Source organism: Oncorhynchus clarkii, chromosome 19 (genome assembly GCF_045791955.1).
Source record: "Oncorhynchus clarkii lewisi isolate Uvic-CL-2024 chromosome 19, UVic_Ocla_1.0, whole genome shotgun sequence".
NCBI lineage: Eukaryota > Metazoa > Chordata > Actinopteri > Salmoniformes > Salmonidae > Oncorhynchus > Oncorhynchus clarkii.
Genome location: NC_092165.1, coordinates 43541334 through 43553485, shown reverse-complemented (window position 1 = coordinate 43553485; position 12152 = coordinate 43541334). Strand labels below are relative to the sequence as shown.

The 12152-nt window shown below is 42.6% G+C and overlaps 1 protein-coding gene across 2 annotated transcripts in view; it reads right to left on the bottom strand.

Annotated features, from left to right (window-relative positions):
- The window catches only part of LOC139375250 (formin-like), an 83369-nt gene that overhangs the window by 44091 nt on the left and 27126 nt on the right, over positions 1-12152 (bottom strand). For both annotated transcript variants that reach the window (XM_071116861.1, XM_071116860.1), the window contains 3 exons: positions 8723-8784; positions 6518-7203; positions 2251-2392 (listed from right to left, as the gene is read on the bottom strand). In XM_071116861.1, the coding sequence (XP_070972962.1) occupies positions 2251-2392; positions 6518-7203; positions 8723-8784 (890 nt within the window). The remainder of the gene's footprint in view (positions 1-2250; positions 2393-6517; positions 7204-8722; positions 8785-12152) is intronic.

The following is a 12152-nucleotide window of genomic DNA, read 5'->3' as shown; positions in this document are numbered from 1 at the left end:
TGAGGTGAGATACGGGAGGTAAAGGCAATAAATAGGCCATGGTGGTGAAGTAATTACAATATAGCAATTAAAACACTGGAATGGTAGATTTGACAGTAGAAATACTGGGGTGCAAAGGAGCTAAATAAATAAATAACTCTAATGAACTTATCCTCTGCAGGTAACTCTGGGGCTTCCTTTCCTGTGGCGGTCGTCGTGAGAGCCAGTTTCATCATAGAGCTTGATGGTTTTTGTGACTGCACTTGAAGAAACTTTCAAAGTTCTTGAAATTTTCCAGATTGACTGACCTTCATGTCTTAAAGTAATGATGAACTGTCGTTTCTCTTAGCTTGTTTGAGCTGTTCTTGCCATAATATGGACTTGGTCTTTTACCAAATAGGGCTATCTTCTGTATACCACCCCTACCTTGTCACAACACAGCCGATTGGCTCAAACACAATAATAAGGAAAGAAATTCCACAAATTAACTTTTAACAAGGCACACCTGTTAATTGAAATGCATTCCAGGTGACTACCTCATGAAGCTGGTTGAGAGAATGTCATCAAGGCAACTTTGAAGAATCTCAAATCTCAAATATATTTTGATTTGTTTAATACTTTTTTGGTTACTACATGATTTATGTAGTGTTATTTCATAGTTTTGATGTCTTCACTATTATTCTACAATGTAGAAAATAGTTAAAATAAAGAAAAACCCTTGAATGAGTAGGTGTGCCCAAACTTTTGATTGGTAATGTATGTGTGGTAGGACATTAATGGAATAGTCTCCTAACCCACAGAAAACTGGACACGAATGCTTTTGCCACGTTGCATGAATTGTGTCTATAACATTCATATCTTAGTTCTGATAACATGGTAACCACATTCAGGGGGAAGTTCTATTTGACATTAAGGGAATGGTCTCTTGCAAACATTCCTTGCACATCACAGGAACATTCTTATGAAAACGTTAGTTAATGACCTAATGAGACCCTTAAGGGAATGCTCTCTAAAGTTGTGGGAAGTTTGTTGTTAGCTGGGTTGACTCTAACTGCTCCTGTAAGTCATTCTTCTGTAAGTCAATCAGTCCTGCCAACTATCTTCTGTCTCACTGACCCTGCCTGCAGGACTGGCTGGCCCCTAAGTCAGCTTCCCAGGAAAACATTAGTAATTGTGCATGTTCTATAATTTCTCTCAAACGATAACTATGACCAGGTTCAGTAGGAAAATAACTATCAGACTTAGTTGAAAGTACAATCCAAAGAACATTCCAAGCCATGGCATAGAACAGTTTAGTCTGCAGCTGATTGTGAAGTGTAAGCAGAAGGTCTTCGAAAGGTGGATTCTACTCAGCTCTGCTTCCATTCACAGAGCCAGAGAGAGGAGAAGAGAACTGAACTCACTGCCACCTGATAGCTTGCTTTGACCTAGCGCAAGAGCTGGCTACACCAATCACCAGGAATTGGACAGTTGGGAGTAAGAGGAGAAAAGGGAGGGGAGCAGTTTACTCCTTGCACACTTTGTGTTCTTTCTAGATTAGACTCCATGTAAGGCTGGGATCCTTACTTGGGCTAATTCAGCAGAGCTCCTAATGGAATGTTCCAGAGGTAAGTGGTCTAGGGTCGGAGAATATGGGATAATCTGCTGACACCATTGTACTCATTTAGCAGATGCTCTTACTGGAGTAACAGTAATAATGTCCTCAAAAATGTGTTTATGTCAATATTTTCTTTCTGACTACCTAATCTCAATCATTCCTAATATTGACAAGGAAACTCGAGTAAAGGAAATATGAATTTAAATGTGCCACTAACGCCCTCGTGTGGTAGCAATTAAACACCATTACGATGACAAAGCATTTTCTTTCGAGAAGACAGGTGTCTGAGAATTACAACGTGCCATGCAAAATATAGTGTGTCGTGGTTACTGATAACAGCTTTAGAGTTACAGCATGTTATGTTCTGTTAATTACTGATGTCCCCTTTAAGGATGGAGCACCCTTGGTCATGCGCAGTATTGTTCTATGTTATTCTGGTACTAACTAGTTTGAGTAAATGTGAAGCTCCAGTTCAATTGGTTGTATTATAAGTACTAAGTGTTAAGACACTACACAGCATATGGGTCCCTGCATGGAAAGTCCAATAGCACTCATCACTTTCCAAGCCCAAGATATTTAAGATGCTCCTTCTGAGAGAGGAAAAACAGTAGGAGCCAACACAATATAATAGCAGCAGCATGGGGGAGAGAAGAGAATGTATGAGTTAAACCAACCTTCTTAGTCTTGGCCTTCTTCTCAAAGGTGTCTGAGAGGGGCTTCTTCTTTGGCTGCAGAGTGGCCTTCGAGAACAGGTCCTCAAACTCCTTGGTGTCTACGATGTCTGTCTCCTCCAGAGAACCCCATAGTGTATTATTACTGGAAACAAGAGACAGGCTTTTAGTCTGGGGCTGGGGGAGCGATACCCTTCTATATGCTGAGGAGCACCCCAATTCAACATAAAACCCTCTTGAGTGACAGTGTTACTGTGATGAAAGAAGAGTGCGTTACAGAGGTGACTTCTTGGGAGAAGTAGAATAGCTAGTGGACTGCTCAGTACAAATTGTCCTGTGACAGAGATAAACAGATATGAAGCAGTTTATTTGATGTTTACTCGGGCTGTCCAGTGTTTACTTCCATCTTTTGATTTATAGCAGACGTTTGCTGTAGTGAGAATTTGAAGAATGCATTTCCACTTTTTAATAAAGTGACATTTATGACTGAGGCTTCTGAAAATCATGTGAGTTAAGTGTCCCTGAGTTTGAGATGTGAGATTTCAGCACTAAAGGAGCATTTCAAATAAACTACCAGGAAGATAGGAGGTATTCTGTTTCCTCTGTTGCTGGGTAACGCTGAAAGCAAACAGAGAGGGAGTCTGAAGATGTCTCTGTACAGGAGTCTTCCAGAGTTCAGCCCTGCTCTGCTACCATTACTTTCCATTCCTATTTTAACTCACAGAAGACAACTACCCCTTGGGTCAGACAGTGCGGTAGCCTTAGACTCGGCATGATACGTGATCCAGCCTCCTAGTCTCTGATAATGCAGGGAGAGGAAGATGAAGTCAGCCATAACTCAGCCTGTTTATAGCCCAGGTCAGGCAGCTTCACAGGCAGCAGGTTTATTGAGACAGTTTCATCAGGACCCACCCACGTGAGCAGAGTTACTGTATGTACACTGAGTATACCAAACATTAGGAACACCTTCCTAATATTTTTTGCCCTCAGAACAGTCTCAATTTGTCGAGGCATGGACTCTACAAGGTGTTGAAAGAGTTCCACAGGGATGCTGGCCCATGTTGACTCCAATGCTTCCCACAGTTGTGTCAAGTCGGCTGGATATCCTTTGGGTGATGGACCATTCTTGATATACACCGGAAACGGTTGAGCATGAAAAACCCAGCAGCGTTGCAGTTCTTGACACAAACCGGTGTGCCTGGCACCTACAACCGTACCCCGTTCAAAGGCACTTACATATTTTGTCTTGCCCATTCATCCTCTGAATGACACACATACACAATCCATGGGCGGCAGGGTAGCCTAGTGGTTAGAGCGTTGGACTAGTAACCGGAAGGTTGCAAGTTCAAATCTCCGAGCTGCCAAGGTACAAATCTGTCGTTCTGCCCCTGAACAGGCAGTTAACCCACTAGGTCGTCATTGAAAATAATAATTTGTTATTAACTGACTTACCTAGTTAAATAAAGGTTTAAAAAAATGTCTCCATTTTGTCAAGACTTAAAAACCCTTCTTTAACCTGTCTCCTTCATCTATACTGATTGAAGTGGATTTAACAAGTGACATGAATAAGGGATCATAGCTTTCACCTGGATTCACCTGGTGTTTTTAATGTTTTGTACACTCCGTGTATAACAGGTCATGTTAACTTTCAAAGTAGAGCTAATCTACTGAATCTACCGTGTAATGTTGCATGATTTAGCAACTTTCTATAAAGGATCCCTTTGTAAAATGTAATAGGCCTACTGGTTGACACTTTTTACACTGCTTTTGTAGACGTAGGTTAAAGCACTGTATCCATACTGTATATACAGTAGATATACCTTAAATGTGTTTGGGTTCTCTCTAGTCATGTCATGAGGTCAGGGTTTGGCAGGCCCGGGTTGTTCCACCCGAGAGGAGACATTTTACAACTGTGGAGACAAAGTGAACTCAACAAACATTCCAAAAAGTTGGCAAGCTAGTCATGGCTGAAATACCACAGCAATCAACCACATAGCCAGAGACTCAATTAGGGTGAAGTGAGTCCAATTGGGTCCTATTTGCTATTGGCTTCCCACAGCGGTGGTGAAAGTAACTGTCTGGGACAGCCCAGAATAAGCTTTAACCAAGAACATAATGTTACTCCTGAAAATCCACCCTTTCATTTCATACTGCCTTCACAGGGACCAACTCAAATAACTCCATGCAATGGGCTCTGACTCCAGCACGCTGCAGTGGAGGAAACAATGTCAGAAAATGTTGGGAAAGTAAATCTACATAAACTCCACAAAGCCTTTGTGATTCCACGGTAGACAACATTTATAAATGACCGGATCATGCCTGTATTATCATTTATGCATTTCCCCTATAAGTCATGTATTCAATCCCCTATATGTCATGTATGCAATTCCCCTATATGTCATGTATGCAATTCCCCTATATAGTGCATTCGAAAAGTATTCAGACCCCTTGACTTTTTCCACATTTTGTTACGTGACAGCCTTATTCAAAAATGAATTACATTGTTTTTTCCCCCTCATCAATCTACACACAATACCACATAATGACAATGCAAAAACAGGTTTTTATAAATGTTTGCTAATTTATTTTTTTTAAATTACAAAACTGAAATATCACATTTACATAAGTATTCAGACCTTTTACTCAGTACTTCGTTGAAGCGCCTTTGGCAGTAGATTACAGAATGGATTCTTCTTGGGTATGACGTTACAAGCTTGGCACACCTGTATTTGGTGAGTTTCTCCTATTCTTCTCTGCAGATCCTCTCAAGCTCTGTCAGGTTTGATGTCAGGTCTCTCCAGAGATGTTCAAGTCTGGACTCTGGCTGGGCCACTCAACGACATTCAGAGACTTGTCCCGAAGTCACCCCTGCATTGTCTTGGCTGTGTGCTTAGGGTCGTTGTCCTGTTGGAAGGTGAACCTTTGAACCAGTCTGAGGTTCTGAGGGCTCTGGAGCAGTTTTTCGAAGAGGATTGCTCTGGACTTATCTACGTTAATCTTTGCCTCGATCCTGCCTAGTCTCCCAGTCCCTGCCACGGAGAACATCCTCACAGCATGATGGTGCCACAACCATGCTTCACCGTAGGGATTGTGCCTGGTTTCATCCAGACGTGACGCTTGGCATTCAGGTCAAAGAGTTCAATCTTGTTTTCATCAGACCAGAGAATCTTTCACCTTTTGGCAAATTCCAAGCTGGTTGTATTGTGCCTTTAGTGGCTTCTGCACTGACATGCACTGTCAACTGTAGGACCTTATATTGACAGGTGGGTGCCTTTCCAAATCATGTCCAATCAATTGAATTTACCACAGATGGACTCCAATCAAGTTGTAGAAACATCTCAAGGATGATCAATGGAAACAGAATGCACCTGAGCTCCATTTTGAGTCTCATAGCAAAGGGTCTGAATACTTATGTAAATAAGTTTTTTTTAATTTGTAATACATTTGCAAACATTTCTAAAAACCTGTTTTCGCTTTGTCATCATGGGGCATTGTGTGTAGATTGCTGAGTTTTTTAAAATTTATTTACTTCATCCATTTTAGAATAAAGTTATAACCTAACAAAATGTGGGAAAAGTTAAGGGGTCTGAATAATTTCCGAATGCCTTGTATATCATGTATGCCCTTCCCCTATATGCATGTAGAAGATGTACCCCCCACACTGCAGGAAGACTCCAATAATCCCCTGCTAAATTTGCTGAAAGAAATCCTAGGGTAAACACTAGTGTTAACTATTCCTTCCTATTACAGGTGCCTCATAAAGCCTGCTCTGTGTACACAGTCAAATTGTGTATATCTTCACATTTGTTTGTTGACCTGGCCTTATTTCAAAGTGTACTATATTTCCCCTCATAATGTCCATTAGCCCAAAAACATGTTACAGTTAAGAGTCCTGTTTAATTCTGTTCTCCTGTAAACTTTATAGCAGACATGAAACCCCTGTGGCCCACTCAACCCTCCACCATTGGCCAGGACCAGAGAGTGTGAACCACAAGTCAACTTCCTCTACTAATCCAGCCATAGAAATACAAGGCCATAAAGCTGGGAGCCTGGTATCCAGCAGTACAAACCACAGCCACTGGAAATTAGCTGAATAATCCACTACATCTCACTGGGGCACCTGTACTCATCCAGAGTACTGGTGCAGGGGAGGTCAACCCAGCCTGATGCATTACTGAATGACAGTGTCTCTGTACCGGATGGCAGTGACACACTGGGGAGACAAGGATGATAATAAAACTTGTGAATGGGCTACAGAAGTAGTACATACTTATTGTCTTGGATCTGTATCCTCGTCCAGTATAGAGGCTTCATGGGAGTAGCAGGTTCCAACGCAGGTTTCCTTGGGGCCTTCTCTGCTACCTGGCCGAACCCAAACCCAAATAATCCACCCCCAGGAGGAGGGGGTGGGGCACACCCAGGTGGAGGGGGAGGAAGGGGAGGACCAGCTCCAGGTAACCCCGGAGGAGGGGGAGGGGGAGGTGGGGGACCAAAACCTGGGAGGGGGGGTGGAGGCGGTGGCCCCATGTTGCCAGGTAACGGGGGAGGTGGAGGAGGAGGAGGAGGAGGTGGAGGCAGTCCTGATTGGCCAGGGAAGGGAGGAAGGGGGGGAGGGGGAGGGGGAGGTGGGCCGGGGATTCCTGAGGCTCCTCCATGCAGACTCAGGTTGAGTTTCTTAGGCACGTTCTGACTGGGGCCGAGACTGGGCCGACTGGCCTCACCCTCGGGCGTCCTGAGGAAGGTCTCCCTGTCTGTCTGGATGCAGACATTCCGAAAAGTTTTGGGAGGCAGGTCATCCTCGGTAGACACGCAGGCCTCACGGAGCTCGCCCCTCTCGTGGCCCAGGCTGAAGGCTTGTTGACGGTCTGTCTGCATCATGCAGATGACTCCCTCCAGATGGGACATGGCGACAGCATGCTCCCCTCGCACCTGGAAGATCTGTAGCTCAAAGTCTGCCTGTGTGGAGCAGGAGCACAGAGATAAATCAGAAACATCCCACTCAGCCATATGAAACAGAATCACATACTGTGGGGCTCCAAAAAGACCCCAGGGTGACTCAAAATGTTCATCATGACCTTCATGAGATGAAATGTAGTAATTTCTAACATAATGCCCACTCATTTTCATTCCAATCTTTCATCGCCAACCGAAAAGTACAATGACTGACAACATAATGAAGAGCTAATAAGCTGGATGTTGATAGACGTTTCAAACATCAACACAATCCAGACAAACTTGAGGAAAAGTGTAAAGGAAAATATTTTGCTATGTATCCGACACATGTTCCTTGTTAGCATGTGGTCAGCTGGGAAAATGTGTTAGGCACGTTTCTATCCTTTCTCATGGTTTAACTACATATTTAGGAGTGTCAATATCATGGCCTAATGCAAGGGATCAGGGACAAATGACAGGGTAACACACAGAGGAAGACAGAGTAACCTATATCTGCAGAATCAGCACTGCTGTAATAATAGTAATTTTTAGACACACTTTCCAGACACTTTGCTCCAATAAGCTTGATCTTCAAAAAAATTGTTCCATAAATAAGGTCAATAGTTTTCTCTATCACCTGGCATGTTTTGACATGCATTCTTATTAATCTCAGGCTGATCTTGGAAGACAGAGAAAACATTTGACTACTCCACTGAGACCTGTGAGAAACTATTTGAAATACTGTTTTCAGTTGCACCTCCTTAGCACTGGTGGCTCAGTTGAACAAACAATGCATTATAGTGCTTCAGTGGAATCTACTAAATTCATAGGGTAATGGAGACATTTCCAGTTGGAGAGAGACAGTTCAGTAAATTAGATATCTGTGTGCATCCAGCATCCAGGTTGTAAATGGTGATATTATTTCATATGAGGACATCACAGCTTCCAGAATCAATGCTGACCGCATATCAAATGTGAATGTGGTCTGTCCTACTGGAGGTGAGCACTATCATTCCAACAGAGTCAAACACATTTGACCATTTCTATGCTGACAAAACCTTGGGACTGACAACAGTGTTATACCACAGAGGTGTGTCAATTACTGAGATGCTTTAGTTGAAATGACCATTTGAAGGAGTCAAAAGATGACACCAGACCCACTTTGACATACAGTTCTGAATAAGCCCAACAGGTGAGGCCAATAACATTTAGATAGACACTAAAGTCTGTAAGTGTTCTATGGTGATGAATAGAAGTGTTAACCACACTATGGGACAAGCTCAGACATCCAGCTTGGAGAGTCCACTCACTAAAGACACAGGTTGGCTTTGCTTCTGTGGTTGATTGGTGACATCTAGTGTCTCTGAAGAAAACTGCAGTTTCCTGGGTTCACTATAAGTTACTTTGTTATTACATTCATGACATGGTGAGGTGACTATAGTTGCAGACTTCTCTCTCACTCTCTTGATTGAAACAAACCCCAGCGCTGAAACCAGTAGGAACTATATGTAGTGAACTGCTTCGCACAAGGAGATGAACTTACATGTACTTTCTCCACCTCCTCTTTGCATTCTCTCTTCAGCTGTAAGAGGGCAGCCTGGTGCTCTGTGAGGGAAAAGAGCACAGACACTTACTGTAAGACACCATAATGTAATAAATATTTCTACATAAATACAATTACACAGCGCAAGACCATCTCAAATGTCTCGCTAGTTTGAAGCATTATTTTAATGTCTGCCAGAGATGACACTTTCAAAAGCCATCAAATTTACTGGCCATTCATGAGATAATTAACTCTGTGATCGTACATTAACCAGTAAAACAGTGACATGCACACAAGATGAACCTATCATTGCAGGGGTAACTAATATGGCAGTAAAACATCATCCTCTCCTCTTCCATATTACACTAGGCTGATGTTGAGAGACAAAAGAGACATGCCTTTGTCTCGACGGACCACTTGAAGGACAATAAAGGACATGAATCTCTTTTTTAAGACAACAGTAACATCTGACAACAGTTACTGTAGGGTGGATCACTTACAGCTATGCCAGTAAAAGCGCCTATTTAGGAAACTAAACCAACCTGTTTTTAATGTCCTTGCTGGTACCGTGAAAGATATTGAATTTTCAAAGACTGCTTTATTTATGTTGCCTCGTTATCCCACAGTAAACTATAGTAATATATAGTTTATAAGGCCAACAGACGCTGAGAGTGAAAAACATTAAGAACACCTTCCTAATATTGAGTTGCAACCCTCCTTTTGCCCTCAGAACAGCCTCAGTTCGTTGGGGCATGGACTTTACAAGGTGTTAAAAGCATTCCACAGGGATGCTGGCCCATGTTGACTCCAATGCTTCCCACAGTTGTGTCAAGTTGTCTGAATGTCCTTTGGGTGGTGGACCATTCTTGATACACATGGGAGACTGTTGAGTGTGAAAAACCCAGCAGAGTTGCAGTTCTTGACACAAACCGGTACACCTGGCACCTACTGCCATAAACCGTTCAAAGGCACTTAAATTTATACACTCAGTGTATGTGAGAATAAGAATGTCTTCGACAATCACGTCAAAATAGTTTTTTTTTCCTCTAATTGTGCAGTGAACTATATAAAGAGCTTCTGGCAGTATGAACAAGTTAGCACACTCAGCAGTAAAGCTATTTGCACTAAGCAATCTGTTGTAGAGGGGATATCACAGTATGCTTGTTTGGTGTTTTAAAGTATGTAAATGTAGCCATGGTTTTAGAATAAGAAATATATATTTTATACTGAAAAATATATATAAATGCAACATGTAAAGTGTTGGTCCCATGTTTCATGAGCTGAAAGAAAAGATCCCAGAAATGTTCCATACTCACAAAAATATTATTTTGTTTAAAAAAATTATACAAATTTGTTTACATCACTGTTAGTGAGCATGTCTCCATGCCAAGATAATCCATCCACCAGACAGGTGTGGCATATCAATAAGCTGATTAAACAACATGATCATTACACAGGTGCACCTTCCGCTGGGGAAGGGCCACTCTAAAATGTGCAGTTTTGTCACACAGCACAATGCCACAGATGTCTGAAGTTCTGAGGGAGCGTGCAAAATTGGAATGCTAACTGCAGGAATGTCCACCAGAGCTGTTGCCAGAGAATGTAATGTTAATTTCTCTACCAACGTCGCTTTAGAGAATTCTGCCGTACGTCCAACCGGCCTCACAAGCGCAGGCCATGTGTAACAACACTAGCCCAGGACGTCCACATCCGGCTTCTTCGCCTGCACGATCGTCTGAGACCAGCCACCCGGACAGTTGATGAAACTGTGGGATTGCACAAACGAAGAGTTTCTGCACAAACTGTCAGCAAGCGTCTCAGGGACGCTCATCTGCGTGCTTGTCGTCCTCACCATGGCTTCGTAACTGACTTCAGTGGGCAAATGCTCGCCTTCGATGGCCACTGGCACGCTGGAGAAGTGTGCTCATTATGGATGAATCCCGGTTTCAACTGTACCGGGTAGATGGCAGACCGTGTGTATGGCTTTGTGTTGGCGAGCGGTTTACTGATGTCAATGTTGTGAACAGAGTGCCCCATGGTGGAGGTGGGGTTATGGTATGGGCAGACATAAGCTACAGACAATGAACACAATTGCATTCTATCGATGGCAATTTGAATGCACAGAGATATCGTGACGAGATCCTGAGGCCCATTGTTGTGCCATTCATCTGCTGTCATTCCCTCATGTTTCAGCATCATAATGCATGACCCAATGTCGCAAAGATCTGTACGGAATTCCTGGAAGCTGAAAATGTCCCAGTTCTTCCATGGCCTGCATACTCACCAGACATGTCATCCATTGAGCATGTTAGGCATGCTCTGAACTCTATGAGAAGGAAATGTCTTGTGCTGCATGAGGAAAATGGTGGTCACACTAGATACTGACTAGTTTTCTGATCCACACTCCTACTTAAAAAAAAATAAAGATATCTGTATTCCCAGTTATGTGAAATCCATAAATTAGGGTTTAATGAATTTATTTCAAATGACCGATTTCCTTATATGAACTGTAACTCAGTAAAATCTTTGAATTTGTTTAACGTTGCATTTCTATTTTTGTTCAGTATATATTCAGAAACATGTCATGTGTATCTGAGACTTTTATTATGCCATTGCAATATATATTTTATGTTGGGACTTCTGAAAATACCCTTCCCAGACTCACCTGCACGTGAGGAGGAATTCACATGAGAGATGATGTGTGACAGATAAGTGAAGATGTAACCTGTTGTGCCCCTAAAGTTTGTGTTACTGCTACTTGGAATGATTCAACTATAGAAAATAACTTGATGGTAACGATTTATCATCGGGCCCTTAGGGGTAAACAATAGATAGTTAAGTAAAATAATTAGGGTTACACAAGCAATTTCTACAAACCAACAATGCTGTTTCAAGGCTAAAATTCTGAGAGAGTAAAAGCAAAAGAGTTAATGGTAATGGTGTGTGTGTGGGTACGTGCCTACAGTATATGGATGTGCACACACACACACACACACACACACACACACACACACACACACACACACACACACACACGCACACACACACACACACACACACACACACACACACACACACACACACACACACACACACACACACACACACACACACACACACACACGTAAACATGTTTTCCTCAACCTTCCAAACTCCATGAGCTGGCCTGATATAGCTGCCACATAGCTCTGCTCCAGTACAGCAGGTCTTCTGCAACCAACACATTAAGTTAAATGAACTTCTCCCTGTAATGTTATTAGATCAGCCTATTTAGAGTCTTCTGTGCCTTTACCCTATTTGTGTGAGTATTCTTCTTCAAAGAGAGACAGGCTGAGAGAATGGCAGGCTGCCCACCCCCAGCCTATCCCCAAACTACCTCCCAAAGCTCCACCATACTGTGTGATTCTACCAGACGTCTCAACAGACAGCA